Genomic DNA, 18,385 nt, shown 5'->3' on the forward strand with positions numbered 1-18,385 from the left:
CTGAGAATTTGTAAATTACGGCACGTTTATGATGACTATTCATAAAATAGATCGCTTTTTAATTGATGTATGAGTTATGTCATTTCAAACATGATTTTATTTTTTTTTTATTACACCATAATAGAGGCTACAAGCTAAGCCACTGTAAACAGGACACTGAGATGAGGGTACACAAAGGTGGGCTTGCACACACTTTCAGCACTAGACACAGACATCTGCCCAGGTAGTATTCATCAACCCTCTGGCTCTCTGACCAAATCCCCCAGTGTCATGCAACACCATAGCTCACCACTCACAGCAGGGCAGAAAAGCGGTTCTTGCACTGTGAGCATCATAAAATCTAAATGACCTATGCAGCTCTATCTAAAACATTTTCATTCAAAAAAAGAAGAGGAGCTTAAAGTGATTAAACTAACTTCATATAACTGCAGTAAATGGCACGACTTTAAACTCAGCTTCTACAAACGCAGTATAATTATCTTTAGACAACTCATCCCAGGATGAAATCCTCATTTCATCAGTATGTTTACTTGGGAATGAAAAAACAGAAAATGCACACACACACACACACACACACAGACACACACCCCTTTTTAGTCAAACCGTCATTAACATTCTCAAGTGCCAGAACAGCAGGGCATATTTTCTGGACCTCAGTGTGACTGGTTAAGTATGATGTCAAGGGTTTGGTGTTAGGATTTTTTACTTATATAATGCTGCCTTTGAAAACAGCATTAGTTTGTTGTTGTTACAAATTGCTTATTGATTCTTGCTTTCTTAAGAGTCTTGCCCTATGACTCCTTGTATGTGTTCACTTTGATTGGTCAGTGGCAGGCAAGCTCTATTGGGGAGGAAGAAAAGGTCAAGATAAGGGTGAACAAAATCTGAGAAAATTCTCCTCCTAAAAGAGAGAAACTGTGCTGCTCCTAAATTACAGAGAAACTGACTAAATTTCTGACCTGATATGGATGCTGCCTTGTCACTCTTGAAACCTTGAGTATTTCCTTCAGTGTTTCCCTCACTGTGCTGCAGATCTAAGATTATTTTAAACCAGACCGTCATAACGACACATCTAAACCAAATTCGAACAGGCCCAGTGGTGCTTGAAAAGTTTAAGAAGCGAGCTCCCTGAAAAATAGGACTCAACGAGAAAACCCACATCCACGGAGAGGCAAGTGGAGCTAAAAGGGCACCGACTCAATTATTCAGTGAGCTGCATGGAGCAGAAATAACAAATACCACTTCATCTAATTATTGAGACATTGCTGTTGATCACTTGGCAAATCAATGTAATTGATTTATCAAAATTAAATGTGTGTCTGTGCCACTGCACACAAATACAGCCTGGCAGTGGCTGGCAGTTTTATATTCCTTTCAAAATAAAACCGATTGCTTCTTTGACTCTTCTTCTTTTTCTCAGTCACTCTCCTCTATTAATATTCCTACTCCAGGCACGATACCAACCTGTTTCACACCCGTTGGCTCCTCCTCTGTCTCTGAACTCATCATTAAGTTCTAATCCCGCCTGTCAGCTTGACCCCGCCCCCACCCCTCAACGCACCTTCATCAAGCCTCAAAAATTCCAATCAGCAAAGTGATACATTTACATCTCTCTTCTGGTTTTGTTCCTACTGCCCCCAACACTGATGCTGTCACTGCTATCCTTAAGAAACCAGAGCTGGATACAACTTGTCTTTGCATCTCAAAGCTCTGGTTTCTAGCTAAAGTAATGAGAAAAAGTGGTTGCTTCACAACTTCAAACCTTCCTAAATGATAATGCACTCTACAAGCCTTTTCATTCTGGTTTCCATACATATCACAGCACTGAGAAAGCTCTACCGCATGTGGTTAATGATCTTCTCCAGTCTGCTGATAGTGGTTCTCTCAGCATTCTCTTTCTCCTTGATTTAAATGCAGAATCTGACACTGCCGATCACGATGTTCTTCTTCTATTGGTGTCACTGATACAGCCCTACAGTAGTTCAGATTGTATCTTTCAAATAGAAAAAGAGTTTACCACACTAGGTCCACACAGATTCTCCACCTCTCCTGTAAGTGTGGTGTCCCCCAGGGGTCAGTTCTTGGACCCCTTCTTTTCCTAATCTATATTTTATGACAGGGCCAGATTAGTCAGTCATGATGTGCAGTTATACATCAGTACATATTCCCTGATATATTCCCCTCCCAATACACTAAATGATTCTATTTTGGATTTAAAACTTTCTATGCATTACAACTTTCTCATGTTAAACACTGATAAAACTGAATTTTTACTGGTTGGTCCTAAATCTTCACTATCCAAACGTCTCCATTAATATTGATGGTGTGCTTGTTAAGCCTGCATATATGTTAGAAGTCTTTTGTGTGTGTGTGCGCGCGTGTGTGTGTGTGTGTTTTACTCAACCCATTGCTTAATTTTGATCTACATATCAAGGCCCTCACCAAGACCATTTTGTTTCTCTTACACAACATTGCTGCTCCTGTCTGACAACAAATGTGCTAACTTTGCCTCTTGCCTTCCTTACGTCTTGTATTGATTACTGCAGCTTACGTTTCACTGGACCCCCTGCAAGGTCTTTACAAACGTTACAGTAGATTCAGATCTCTGCAGTGAGGTCATACCCACAATAAAGTTCCCATCCTACCAGTCTCGCTCTGTAGAGTTTAAAATCATCCTTCGCCCCATCAAAGCCATATGTAGCCTTGCTCCCATCTACCTCGGTAAACTCCGGACTCCTGACTCACGCTCACAGGTGCTATGGCCCCCACACGCTGGAAAGCTCTTCCCCAGTCTCTCTGTGACTGCACTTCTTTCCTGATTTTGAAATCCAATTTAAAAGACTTTTCTTTTTCATGAACATTTCCTTTCCTCTTTAATGTTTTGCCTTCGTTTTGTAACGTGACGTAGGAATTGTTAAAAGGTGCTATATAAATGTATTATTATTATTATTATTATTATTATTATTATTATTATTATTATTATTATTATTATTACTACTACTACTACTACTACTACTACAAATAATAAGCCGAGTTCACTGTCATATTTCATAAGTGAACATGTTTACAAAAAGCCTAAAGCCAATTCAAATCATTCCTGAGCTTTGTCTCCTTTCTTCAATTAACCTCTTCTACAGACTCTGACACACAGCTTTTAACATGCTGGCTGCACATTCATCAGACAAAATCAAGCACGACATAAGGGGTACTAATGCAACCTTTGTGGCCCTAATTACAACCCATTCTACTAAAAAGGAACCGTTTGTGCATGGGTGATTGTTTGTGTGTGTGTGTGTGTGTGTGTGTGTGTGTGTGTGTGTGTGTGTGTGGTTAACTAATCACCCAAGTTAAACTCTATATTAATCAGGGGTTCAAAATTACTGAACAATACTGCAGAACACACACCTGACACCCTGATTAACTTGCAATTACATATGCAGTTCCGGCATTTTCTCCTCATCTCACAACGCTATGCATTTCGTAATGACTTGAACTTTTATTTAATCACCACTCAGATAACTTGTGTTCTCTCCCACTCATTCAAAGCTCTTCTGACAATCCAATAGGGTCCAGGCACAGAAACATGGCCTACACGTTCAAAAGTTTAACACCAAAAAGGAGAAGGAAAATGGCAGAAAGCAGGTCAGGAGGAGACAAGCAGCCAGTATCCCCAGCTCGCTCAGACCTCGTCACAAATCATACAGGCCGATTAACGCTCTACACATGTCACTGGGAGCACACTAATTGCACAACAATCATCTGAAAATCACAAAGAGTAACAGAAGTGTGTGTGTGAGTGTGCGCGTGCATGCTCATGATTCAATTACCATCATGAGGACTGCTTTCTCCCTGGGCAGTGTGTTATACTGGCACATGTCCAAGAATACAGACAGCCCAGTCATTGAGGACATGGCCCCTGGTACTGAGTTACTGATCAAGTGACACCATACACAGAGTAGAAGTCACTACAGTACAGTATTCCACATTTTTCTCTTCAATATACCCTACGCACAGCTACATGGAACCCCAAAACGTGGACGCGTGAAGTCCACAAACTCCAATACAATTTTGTACAAATTCTCAAATAAACAAAACTCATATTTCACAGCACATCACATGCATCTCCTGGAGTCTGACAGAGTGCAAAATGAACTACCGTCATCAGCTTTTAAAGAGCCAAATCCAGACTGGCTGGATTCTAGTCCAGTAATGACATTTTCAGTTCACCGCTACCATTAGCTAACGTAGTTTCCATTACACACTCTCTCCCCTCTTTATATCACAACATGATGAAAAGTCTCTGCTTGTGTTAAAATTGGTTTAAAAAAAGACTTTCAAGTCAGATAGAATTCAAACGTAATATCAAAGAGTTTCAACGAAGCAGAATCACTCATCGTTCATATCTACAGTACCAGTCAAGTGTTGACACACTTGCTCTTTGTTCATTTTTAATATGTTCTACTTTTTAGAAAAACAGTGTAGGTATCAAAACCATGAAATAACACATGTGATTATGCTGTGGTAAAAAAAAAATGCCACAGGTTTTAGATTCTTCAAAGTCTCCACCCGTTACTGTGCACCGACAGCTCTGCACCGTCTTAAGCAGCTTGATGAGGCACCACCTATCATGTCTCCATCATGTCTCTGATGTCAACAGATTCTTACAGATGCTGAGCACTTGTAGGGTGAGGGACTAAAGTTCAGAATGAAAACTATTTGCTGATTTGCTGAGGGGGCATTTCAAATGTAATATTTAATTTTTTTATTTTTAAAATGTTATACTGTATTCTTTATTTTGTAAATGAATTAAAATCTTTCACTCTTTACAACTGCCTTAGAAACAAAAGCATTTGGATTTAAATGCCTTTAAGACAGTAAAGAATACATTTTTTTAAAAAACATTCATTCATTCATTCATTCATTCAGGTGTGTCCCAACTTTTGACTGGCTCTATATGATTGTCATCAAAAATTATTCTCTGCGGCCTCTGAATCCAAAAGCTTTGCCTGCTGCTGCAGTCGGAATTGCTCTCCGCTTTCTCTCACCTTCTTCCCCCTACTCCTTCAGCTTTTGTAGTGGCTTGCTCAAGGCCAAAGAAAAACCTGTCCGAGGAAGCGCCACATTGCGCTTCAGTAATCGAACCCCATCTGCAATTGACGGGGTGTTGTAACTTCCTGTGCCAGGAGCTAAATAAATGGCATGATGACATTGACAGATCATATCCTTTGGCTACAGCACAGACACCAACACAAGCCTCCTGAAACTACAGCCTCCATATTAACAGGGTCGCTGACGTCTGTAACGTCACTGCCCACGGGCCGGACTTCAGTGGTCTTCTCTATTCCATCAGAGCTTACCTGCATGTCCTCCTGCATCACCCGATACTGCTCCTTCCACACAGCCATCTTGGAGACCTCGTCCTTGCGCAGGGCGCGCTCCTTCTTCAGCTCGGGGCTCCAGAAGGTCTTGATGGAGTTCATGGAGGAGCTCAGCTTGCTCTCCTTCACGTCCACCTCCTTGCGGAGGTGCTCGTTCTCCCGTAGCACCTCCTTCAGCTGGGCCTGCAGGTCCATGATGGTGTTGTCGCGCGCCTGCCGCAGCGAATGCGGCACCGTGGACGCCATGCTGGACGGCACGTGGTGGTCCCCGAACGCGATGGCGTCGCTGGGCACGGGGCTCGCCACGCCGCTGGCGATGTTGGGGCTGCTGCCCATGACAGTGGCCCGGACGCCGTACGGTAGGCGGCCCGCTGAGCGGCCCAGCGTCATGGTGCTCTTGGGCAGGTCCGGGCCGGATGCCCCCACCTCGTTGTCGCTCAGGTACATTGGCCCTGATGTTGCATAAGCAGCGTTGAGAGACTGGATGTTCTCCATGGAGAGGGTTTTGCCCCCGGGGCCCCCGGGTCCCCCGCTACCCCCTGTGCTGTTAGTGCGTCGATGGCCCAGCCGGGGTGAGCGGGGAAGGTGCGGTGAACGTCCGGGGCTCTGGATGCCACCTCCACTGTGATTGCCCTCTACTTTGCCCACCGAACGGGCGCTACCGTACATTTTGGCTTTGACTGAGGGCGAGCCGCTGTGACGAACCGGGGGAAACTATAACAGCGGCTGGCACTGCTGAAGAATCAGCACGTTCTTCACTTGTTATTCTTTTAACTAAACAACAGAAACAAATCTATCATGTTCGAAGCGTGTGCGACAAGATGACGAGGCTCGACACTGCCGCGGGAGGGGGGGGGGGATTCAATGTTATCGGCTCAATCCCTTGACTGTGCCTTGATCCAGCAACACCCTGACCTGTAACAGATAAAAAAGAAGGAATCACAATCACTTCAACAAACAAATGAACACACAAAACAATCACTCTCCTCAGACAAGCAGTGCTACGGTCAGCCTGATGGCATGTTTTCCTGGGACTAGAGTCACACTCGTCGGCACCAATGTCCTAACGGACGGCTTTACTGTAATCAGCCGGTTAACCTCCTGTGCTGGTCTCTGTGTAGGCGCTATACATGCCATAATGTGTCTACTTCGGTCCTGTGCCTCATATCCGGTAGCTGCACCTCTCCTGCCTATTTTTAGCCTTTATTGCCAGTACTTTCCGACTGTTTTCTGCACATAGTTTAAACCAGATCAGTTGTCAGTGGATTTAGGTAGGCCTAGACTTGCCTGAAAAAGCAATTGTATCCTTGTTACACAGACAAATAAGTCTCCATCATCGCAGAGGGTGAAAGGCCATGTGATCAGTTCAGTTCTCCCCTGTGAGATCTAGGGAGAGTGTGACTAACAGCCAGGTTATGCAGCTGCTATGCGGGCCAAATCTAACTCAAAAGGTAACTAGGCACAACTACAACCCTCCTGTATTTCAAGGGCATATCAAGCGTTATTTCAGAACTTAAGACTACTGCACTCGCTCTCAAACACATCCATGCACACGCACATACAGGTGCACGCTTGTTTTCACACATCTTATAATATGCTGTGTACTTGATAATGGCTTAGCCTGAGTTTACATTAGTTGCCAGGATTAATATGAGTGCTTTCATTTTGCATGCCTTCAGACGCTATCAGAGCCGAAGGTTTGAAAAAAATCCAAACAGAGAGCTGCCCAGTGAGCTTGGGAGTGGGTGGTTTTAGCTGATGGAGTGCACCGTAGGATGCACTTCTTACATGTCATTTTACTGATCTGAATCAGTAACCGATATATAAAAAGAGACTTTTATACATACAAATAAGGAAATAGATCATGAGACACGCCATCAGGAGGCTACGGTCGGTCATGAACCTCAAACTTAATCATGAATAATTTTTAAGCTCAGAAGAATTGCACAACTCCACCAGCTACTCGTGTGATCATATCAAACATGTGCATACTTACATTTCACATCAAAAGAGCCCTTTGTTCGCATTCAGTTCCATGCGAGTCATTTGTTCACCAATAAGCCTGCTGTTTGACACATTTACTCCTGCTGAAACCTACACTGTCGTTCAGACAGCAGACCTTTGTTTATAGTCGGGACTTTTGTTTTTTTTTGCATGGCACATCATGTGAAATCATAACATACTGGTGGACTTTCAAATCTACGCAACTTTAGCTCAGACCTACGCTGTGAAATCAAAGACTAGCTCTGTATAAATGATATGGCCCGGGACAACAGCTCTTGCTCACTGTGAAATCAAAGACTAGCTCTGTATAAATGATATGGCCCGGGACAACAGCTCTTGCTCACTGTGAAATCAAAGACTAGCTCTGTATAAATGATATGGCCCGGGACAACAGCTCTTGCTCACTGTGAAATCAAAGACTAGCTCTGTATAAATGATATGGCCCGGGACAACAGCTCTTGCTCACTGTGAAATCAAAGACTAGCTCTGTATAAATGATATGGCCCGGGACAACAGCTCTTGCTCACTGTGAAATCAAAGACTAGCTCTGTATAAATGATATGGCCCGGGACAACAGCTCTTGCTCACTGTGAAAGCGGCCGCATGAGTACAGTTCAAGTCAGTCTGCTTACTGTTAAGATAAAATAAGCTTATGGCCTGTTGGAGAAGAACTTGAACACATGGAGCGTAACAGAAACATGAATGCACAAAAGTGTGGCTAAATCATCATCAGCTTGTGTAGGGCAAGCGTTTTCTGAATGAAAAATACAGACAACTCATCACAGAAACTAACAAAAAAGACCATAAATGAATGTATTATTTAAAATGGCTTTCAAAAGGACTTCCTAGGATATCAGAGTTGGCCATATTCACAAGAACAGAGATAATCCCCAGTGTAGTGCAGTTGTACTTAAAAATATATATATATATAAAAAGATTATTGGCAGCAGGAGGCCTAAGGTGTTTCTTTGGCCATTAATGGAAGGAAGCAAAAGCTCACAGGAATTGCGCCAGGAGAGACAGAGAGTTTGGGGGCGTGGCCACAAACACTGCCTGCTCCATCACATTTTCAGCTCTGTTAAAAATCAACAATCCAATTACACATTCCAGTTACAAGTTCTTCACACAGACTCACAGCAATAAACTGTGTGTGTGAGTGAGTGAGAGAAAGAGCGAGAGAGAACGAGTGGGAGCTGTTTAGCTGTTTTTTTTTTTCCCCCGTCAAAATGACACAGTGACAATAAGCAGTCCAACCAACGCAAACAACCATGGGCTGATAACTCCAGCGCTGACGACAACGCCAGCAGACACAGTGGCACACACTAACCAGGGTGACAACCACGATAACAAAATATGACCGATCCATCGCAGTGGTCTTGGAGGTCAACTTGTTCAAGCTATTCATTTGGAAGTGTTATCATAAAGGTAAAACAAACCGGTACAGCTCATACAAATTATATTAAATAATTTATACGCTTATATAACATACAAAAGAATCTAGACCCCTCTGAAACCCCAGCTTTTCAAACACAACTGCACAAAAGATTAAAACCATACAATTACACACCATTTTGCATTCAGCTTTGACGTGATAACACTGAAACCCTGATACTTCACAGTAATACTGCACAATGCTTGAAGACACACGTTTTGCGTCACAGTAATCAGGGTTTCACCTCTTGCTTCTCTATTTTTTTTACTCTTTACGTGTTAACTCCACCCTTTAAAATGAACTCTAGTGAAGACTAGTGATTGTTTCGCCATTTTCTTTGTTTTCTGCAAGTGTGTATGAAGCGAGCCACAGACTGGGTGTGCCTACAGACTTCCTGAAAAAGGCTGCAATTGAAGTCAGAGGGAAAATCAATCAGATCTGTCTCCAAGGCCCCTTTTATCTGACCTGTCACTGCAAACAAATAAACATAACTCCAGCAGGTCTAAATACCCTAGGCATCACCTCCACGTGTGCTAGAATTGGTTTGTGTGTGTGTGTGTGTGTGTGTGTGTGTATATATATATATATATATATATATATATATATATATATATATATATATATATATATATATATATATATATATATATATATATATATATATATATATATATATATATATAAAAACATCCTGAGGTGTCCATGTTGCACAACTCAAGACCTCGCAGTGATATTAGTTTGTATCAGCATTAATTTTACTTTACAGTATTTAACTTTTAAATACTTAAGTATTACAAATGGGGATAAACAAATTGTTAAATGTTCTTGTTTACATGTTTCATATTAAAATTGAAAACATTGGCTAACTGAACCTTCCTTTCCAGTGCTTATTAACATGCACTACATATAGTGTGTGTGTGGGGGGTGTGTGTGTGTGTGTGTGTGCGCGCGCTGGAATGAAGCGACAAAGCTCAAACATGGAGAAGGAAGAAAACAACCCTGTCAGTTTAGCTAATTAGCAATACAGCAAGCCGGAGTTTGTTAATCAGGTAGGCAAGGTAAGCAATCGTCACGAGAGGCTTCCAACGACCGAATGAAAACGACCATCTAAAGCGGAGCGTCAGAAGCGAAGGGTCAAACAAGGACACGGGGAGAAAGCACACCCGTGTGCGTCAGACCTTACGAATCTGAGCCCTGACAGACACCAGTAAACTAAACCTGGAAGTAAAGAACTAGTGAACTCTACATGGGAAATTCTGCATCACTAGACTGCAACATAAGCGGAAGATTTGTGTGTGTATCTTACAGAAAAGCTAAAAAGGAGATCAACAGTGTCCAATCAACAGCCTAAACTCACATAAGGCCACTGCAAGGTAATAATAGTGAACAGTTTTCCGATGGCCACCATATTTCTATGAGCTGGGAAACATCCAGCATGTGTGCAGTGGCTTCTTACAGGACTCAAACACCTTTATTCTTATAAGAATACCATGCTCAACAAGGACATTTTTCATTTTTTCATTTTCTTTGGAATGACATCGTTACCTTTATGCCATGTATGCTGAAAGTTAGCCGTTGGTAAATAAATCAAAACCTTATTAATTAAATACTGTGTACTTGATTGAAACAAACAAACAAACAAAGATTCGCCTGTGATTAACAATCCCGGAGTGAACGGGAAAGGAGAATGGCTACGTCAAATCACGGCTCAGACGGTCCTAATCAACTCGATAGGAAATGGCACTGTAATGGTCACATTCACAGCACAAAGTGATGCACCAAAGCAACTCACTGGCCTTCCACGTCTGCAAAAACATGTCATCAAGAAAATTAGCTGAGATCTTTGGATGGTAGCGCGCCCTAACGATCATAAATCTACTACAGCGTCGGCTCTGGGTGCATCATTAGTGTAACTATGAAAATACAGTTTGGGCATTGTGGGTAGAGGGAGAACAGTGCCTATAACATCCCACTAAGGAGGAGCGTTATATGATCCCATTCTTCCTGAAACCAATTTGGCCACAAAGCTAAACAGAGCATCATAACCTCTGTGGAGTACTCAAGACTACTTTAGTCAGAAAACAAGAAGTCTGTTTGTCAGTGTCCAAGTTTCAAGCTACTCTGTGAATCCATCTCTATCCACTTATTAATCACCTCGTATAAGTCATTTCAAATCACTCTGTGCACCTGTTAGTATAATTATTTGCACAGTTTCCAAACATTCCAAGGAAAACATCCCTGTAGTTTTCCAGATAAAGATTAGACTTTTGTCAGAATCAACGGGACCATGGCACATCCTGCACCTGTATATTCACAGGAGTGAATTCTTTAGAGAGAAAAAAATTAAAAATTCCTTCAAAACTTCACTTCACAACTGTAACAACGACTGGCAAAAAAACCCCAGAAAACATGAAAACAGCCGAGTCATCTCTCCCATCCTCTTTCGACATTATTCCATACCTTATGATTCGCAGATCAAAGATTCTGAGCTTTAGGGAAACAAATAGGAATACTGAGCTGTAAGAATATAATTTTGTGAATCTCTTGAGTTAAAATTAAGATGAAGTTTCCCACTCCCAAGTCTTATGTTGCTATTTGCAAGCGCCATGATCATCTGTTTGGACTGGGTAATAGGCCTATATCCAATTTTTCAAATTAGATTGAACATTCAATATTTAAATAATAAATCACCATGAAAAGTCAATACTGCATTATTAAGAAGACTGACACAAAGGCATTGATGGGTGAGTGCAGCGGAGCCCAGAGGGATCTGAGATGCTGAAAAAGAAAGACCAGGGAAGAACAAATCTGTGCTGCACGAGAAGAGTTTTAATGCCCGGTTCTCTTCAGTTGTAGTTGTCCGTACATTGTTAATGGAAAAGCTGCGCGTTACATAAAAAAACAAACAAAAAAAACCCCGCTACACTGAGAGTGAGAGCAGGAAGGTACTCAGCCGAGATGATAAAATCACCGTCAGCAAAGCAAACAAGGCATTCCTAAGCAAAATTCATAGAAAGAAACCCGATAAGTAGGGAGATACGGAACAGAAGACGACAGCAAAGAAGACGAAGAATGCATCTTAGAATAGAATATTGCTGGGACATGCAGTCTGAGTTCAGTCCTGCCCTGTGCTTCACCTGGAAGTGATCCTCAGGACCAAGCCAGGAACCTGCAGAGTTCATTTTTAGCACCAATGCACCAGGCAGAGCTCTGGCACCAGAAGGGTGAAATGAGGAGATTATAATTTTACACGTGAAAATCCAGGGAGCGTCCATCACGCCCATGGCATAATGATTCCGGAGAGGGCCTACAGTACTCTGGGAACGTGAAGCTTTCTTCCGCGTCTGCAATCACGCCATGAATTTTACAGTGTATACAGAAATGATTGAAGAGTGCGGAAGCTACACTTCATTTGGCTCCGGAGGAGATCTTCTCACGCCAGCCTTCAGCACCCAGCAGTCCCCCTGCAGCTACTCTACCCTCACGCCCACCGTTTAAGACAATCCCACATTAACACAATATGCCTAGCACGGGTGCAATGACCGCAATGCGACCATGTGATGAGCCCAGAGACAGGGTTGACAAGTACCTGCTCAGAATCTGCTCGACTTGATGTCTGCAGCATGAGGGTCTAATACAGTAACTCGCAACCCAGTTACATCAGTGAGATTCAACGAGTGACTGTATGAATCTCACAAACAGAAGCATGTTAACCGAACAGCTCTTCTCCATGGACTCAACATGGACATCTGCAAGAGGAGAGGTGGTGCTATTTTCTTTATGGCCATGACGTTCTGCACCCTGACTCTGTAGGGCGATGGGGTTGCCCTAAACCGCACATATGGAGCTGTGCTTCCAGAATGGCGTAATCACAGAGGGCGGTAGATTCAGTTTTCACTGAACTGTGAACCAAGTTTGGGGCGGAGCAGTGCCCAAATGATTACTGTGAATCAGACGGTCAGAAAGAACCAGGAGTCCCACTGCATTTAATTTCCATTCAAAGTCAACAGTGAGGAAGAAACAAAAAACATATAAAACAGGAAATGGCCAAGAATGTACCTGACCATCATGTTCTTCAGTGGACAACGTCATCACGTACCCATCTATCATGTGCTACAGACAAACAGCAAGCACCCATCCATCATGTAACTTTAACCTTCTGGTACATCAATAATGTACAATTCTGACCTGATTCAAACATACTGACCAAATTATTAAATCCAACAAAGCAATCAATGATTGAATTAATCAAGCAATTGAATTAATCAACCATTTAAAAAAATGTAACAGAAATATGGATTTATATGCAGGTGTGAACCCGCCCTAAAATGCAAATAAAATTGCTTGTGTGTCAAATTCACACTTTGGCTTCAGTTACCAACACTGGAGTCATTTGACCTGAATGCTATTTGTGTATTGTACACATTAAGCTATAAAAGATATAGAAACTAAAATTTGTGTCACATGGAATTGCTAAGTCAATTAATCAAACAGGTGTATTCTTTCTTCACAGTACTTCAAAGACCAGAATATGAACTTGTGAAATTTCACTTTCCTGTATTTCCTGTTTGCAGTTTGTAAAGAGCATTTACATTTGGTTTGTATAGGTAGTACATGCATTTTAATGCATGCAAGATACAAAAGTTATGGAATTATTCAATTCTTTATTCCTATAGGCCTAATAAATTATATGTAATACTGAGGATAAAACAAATTAAATCAAAGAAAAATACATTAAAAAAAACATGGCAATAAGACCATTTAAAAACAGATTGGAGAAGAGAATGCATAAGGCTTTACAATCAGACCAACTCCTGCACCAAGTCTGTGTGTAGGTCACCGGATGGGACTACAGAACTACAAACACAAACTAACTGTACATGAGCATACGTACACACACACACACAATTTTCCCCATCTTGTGACTGCAACTTCAGAGGCCTAATGTAGACATCAGAATTGTTGTTAGTACTAGAGTGAAGACATGGGCCCAAAAATCCCTCGCTGAAATTTACCAGGAAGTGTTTAGATTGCAGTATTGCCCAAGACCACAAACTGAGCCCAAAAACAAAGCCATATTCAACCACCTACAACAACACTGGCATTCACACCAAACTCTCAAGACACTAACAGCAGCAGTAACAAAAATAACCTCTCTTCAAGCTTTATACCATGTTTGATCTTTTTGGCAACTCTACAACTGGGAAACAATTTCCAAATTGTGCTTTGTGTCATGGCTGGGGACTTCAATGCAATTGTTCACCTTTTCAAAGAAAAGGAACAATAACAACTTTCTATGATTACGCTGAGAGAATTTTTATTAGGCATATGCATATTTAGGCATACTACTACAACTCAGTGGTTAAGGTACTTGACTTGTAATTGGAAGGTTTGCTGGTTCAAGCCCCACCACTGCTAAGTTGCCACTGTTGGGCCCCTGAGCAAGACCCTTTACCTTCAATGGCTCAAGTCGCTTTGGATAAAAGCGTCAGCTAAATGCCATAAATGTATATTTCATTTCTTTGAGCCTTAGAAACAACTAGCAAACATATTCATAACAGTAAAACATGAAACAAAAAATTTAATGAAAAATAAAAGGGTATTCTACAGTGAGAATAAGGTTAAAGGAATACTCCACCATACTTAAACTCATCTCCATCTTCTGTATCCAAAACATATGGCCAATTATAAAGAACATATCATAGAAAATATTTCCCTGTGCTTACAAAAAGAAATAAATAAAACACTGCAACAACCACCCTTAGATTACGCACATGTGTTTCTAGTCATTCAACTGGTTGGAGTATTCCAAGATTAGTTTAACAAAGGAGTATTCCTTTAAAGGAGTATTCCTTTTGCTTTTTTAATGCAAAAGAATTTAGAAGAAATATGTAAATATTGTAACAGTTTCAAAATAAACTGTTGAATCCCTTGCCCATAGACGGAGGCTAAGCTGCAAAAACAGCCCATTTTGAAATCACAATTTCTCTGATATGAGCAGTCATTTACATATCTCCAGCCTATAGGAGTTTAGCCCCACCCAATTACATTCAGCTCCAAGTGCTTTTTGAATGAGCAGGGCAGCTAATCAGAACGGTGCTCATTATCGTCTTAAAGGAGTAATAAGTCATTTTTACCACCAAAAAGTAGCAAATGATATTTAGTGATTAATTATTATTTACAAATCTTCTCTATAAAATGCAGCTCACATGGGATGAACAATCAAATTGATTTGTAGCTCATGCTCCATAGAGCAGGTCCCTCACCTGGTGGCAACCCTTTTTAGAATAGATTTAGTAGAGAATCTCTGAAACATCCAAGCCATTAGGTGTCAGTATAATGGCTACTTCATAATGTGAAAAAGAATTATTGGAAAAATTGCATATTGCTACCTTAAAGGCACAGTAACAAACAGCCTGTTTGATTATAAGGGGTTAAAATACGTTGGAAAATGGTTTTGTAAAAATGAATTAATGAGTGTTTTTGTAATAGAATGCCAAAGAAACAAGTTGACATCTAGGAAAAATATTAAATTAAATGTTGGATATGGGCCCTTTAATGCCAGGCTATGGATACACGGTCCTAGAAATTGTACAACAAAGCCAGAAATCCTTAGCTGCATAGTATCCATAAAATAGGATATGGTAGAGTCTGTCAAGAGAAGATATGTAATCCTTTTTTTCCACATTCCAAAAGATATCCTTTTATCTGCATGGATGTGGGGCAATAAGCAAAAACTGCTTTGTCTCCGAGAACAAAGTTTGGGGCAAAAGGACATCTGAATTCCTCTCATTTAATGATAATCACAAGGGCCAAGTCAAGATCCCTAAACTTTAGGATAGGACTACAAGCTACAGACCAGGCTTCCCTCTGCCCTTTTACCTCCAACATTACATTAACTTCTTAGGTTACAATGGCATAGGCAAAGCCTCTAGTTGCTCAGTTGAATCAAAGAAAGCTCGTTAATTGCATAGGCCTAACACCAAATTAAAGAAAGTTCAGACACTTTGTGTTCTTCACCTTCAGAATCACTCTGATGGTAGTAGACTACATGCTGCTCCCTTAGACTACATGCTATTCTGTTCTCATGACAATGGGGTGTGTCATGTTTCCAGTGGTAACCAAGTAAAATGTAAGTTATTGCACCCGACAAGCCAAAATGTTCTTTTTGGACTAAGACAAGTTGGTACATGTTGAAACTCTAACTGATTAAACTACACAGCGTGCTCTGCAGTCATGTCCTCAGAAGTAAGCAGATAAATAAGGCATCATTGCTGTTCTCAGGACCAAATTATGCCATACATATTTCTGACCCTGCAAGGTAGTTCTGCTGATCTGGTGCTCCGGTCATGCTCCTAAACGTCAATGTAATGTGCACTTTATATGGCCACCATGCAGTACTGTCAAGAGGTGTACTGCTGTCTTTCTTTCAAATGTTTATCATCTTTATATTAAGTGATATGTACAAATGAATCTCCTTTATGAAAGACAGGGCTCTTTCACAATCATTTTCATGTAGGGATAACGTGAGGCAACGTGGCCATCTTAAAAGCGCACAAGCCACAAAGTAACCTTTATCACACTCAAGACAACATTTACACAAACCAACAATCTAAGATAAATGTGCACAGATCAATGCCTTATACTCGGTGTCAGGAAAACCTCACAAACGGGAGACAAAATGTGCCAACACTACCGTACATGTAACGGGAGATATAATGTGCCTCTGCGCCAATGGACACGGCAAAGTGGCATCCTTGCATATCAGACAGGAGCCTCGGAAAGCTTATACAAACGTAACCTGTTGATTCATCTCAAATTTACTGGGTTTCACTGCTCAAGTCAGGCAGTTCATTCGTACACCTTTATCAAAAATGAGAAGTACCCTCAGTGGTGCCCTTTAATACCCCAGTGCTGTCCGCTGGAGTGAGGCTTTTATTCCGAGGCTGCAGGTTTCCTGGGCCGCCACCTCACAGTGGGCGCTAGCTGAAGGCTAATGGGAGGGGCTCGCCGAACCACTACAGGGGAAGGGAAAGGGTCTTTTCTGAGCGACAAAGAGTCACATCTGACAGAATGAACAACTACTTTGAACCTTAACGCTCATGGAAAAAAAAAAAAACGTTTGGCGGGACATACAACCTAAGCAGAGTGTTGATTGTTTTTTTTCCCCCAACGTACTGAAAAACTCGTCGGGGCTGTTCAACATTTCGCACTCAACACGTCACTCAAAAGCCGCTACTTTTCTAGCACACCTCAGGTAACCTGGTCCGAAAGCCGCTGATTAACCGCGCCACCAAAGCAACTATGTGGCGAAGGCGACATGTCTTCCCCCAGACACGCCGACAACAGCCTTTAAAACTACGAGCACTCAGTCTGAGGGCTCCCCTTTGAAAAGGCTGCCGCCGCCTGCAAACACACGTCGGGCTGGACTGGCCGCGACAGATTTATAGCGGTTTTAAGGAGAAAACGCTCTTCTGAGCGGTCCAAATAGACGCGTTTCCTCCGTGACACTATTTTAGACTTAGCTTGGTGGGTACCTGCCTGGGAAACGGCAATGAAAGGAGACACCCGTAGTCTGGTGAATATCTTTTCTCGCTTTTCCCTCCTCCTATTCCTCCATTGCTTGCTGGCGCAACAGCATTTCCCGAGCCTCTTCCACGCTCGCGTTAATGGTCTCCAGTAAGAAGACAGCCTTCTTTACGTGAATTGTAGTTTGAGTGCATATTTCAACCTCCCCAAAAAAGACATCTGATGTGCGAAATACATAGTGGATTTGCTGCAAAATTACTCCAAATCAGTGGGCAATGTCCGACAAGACGAGCATATGGACTACTCAACCCAAGAGTGCACTGATGAAAATCACTTTAAAAGCTCTTTTACCTTCAGCGATGTCCTGTTTTTCCAAATTCTCGGGGTATTTTAGTGCCGTTTCTCGTCCTGCAGACGGACCGTTATCAGTTCCAAATCCTTTAAATGTGAGGAAATCCGCTTTTGCAGTAGTTGTTTCTTTTCTCGCTCTCTTGCCAGCACTACCAGCAGCTCCGCGAGCCAGGGCGCTTCAGTGACGTAAGGAATCTGGATGCGCGCTCTCGTCACCGGCCTGCACGACGCCACGCACGCGACCCTTTGCATTCCGCTTGCAGCGAGGAGCCAAGTGCGTCTGGTCATTTATGCTGATTTACAAAACTTTTATTGAAGCCTTCTGAAATCTGTAGCGTACGGAGGACCTTCTCTCACCTGCTATGATGTATTCTCTGATATAGTTAAGTTAAGTTAGAAATATTATATTACAGATTTAATCATTTTGTAAATGAAAGTCGTTTAAACAAGCAAAAATGTGGTTATAGTTCCTCGAGGTGTTTAATTATTCCAGACATGTCATATGTGGACACACTTATTTTTTTGACTTGTGCCATTTCTTCTTTTGCTATGAACTATTACTTAGTTTGATACTTTAGCCCCATTCACGTGACCCTGATAGAAACTCCTGTTTAGATGGTATCATCACCAAGAGGCCTACGAATAGCATTTAATAAACTAAAATGAGATTGTTCCCATTTATAGGTCTCTG

General features: G+C 41.8%; 1 protein-coding gene across 10 annotated transcripts in view; it reads right to left on the minus strand.

Moving 5' to 3' along the window:
- erc1b (ELKS/RAB6-interacting/CAST family member 1b) overlaps positions 1–18,274 on the minus strand; it is a 171,741-nt gene extending 153,467 nt beyond the window's left edge. For all 10 annotated transcript variants that reach the window (XM_035527787.2, XM_035527786.2, XM_035527785.2 and 7 more), the window contains exons 1-2: positions 17,695–18,274; positions 5,358–6,293 (exon numbers count right to left, since the gene is read on the minus strand). In XM_035527787.2, the coding sequence (XP_035383680.1) occupies positions 5,358–6,047 (690 nt within the window). In that variant the 5' untranslated portion in view covers positions 6,048–6,293; positions 17,695–18,274. The remainder of the gene's footprint in view (positions 1–5,357; positions 6,294–17,694) is intronic.
- Positions 18,275–18,385: the final 111 nt, after the last annotated feature.

This window comes from Electrophorus electricus, chromosome 11 (assembly GCF_041902795.1).
Source record: "Electrophorus electricus isolate QZ-2024a chromosome 11, ASM4190279v1, whole genome shotgun sequence".
Taxonomy (NCBI): domain Eukaryota; kingdom Metazoa; phylum Chordata; class Actinopteri; order Gymnotiformes; family Gymnotidae; genus Electrophorus; species Electrophorus electricus.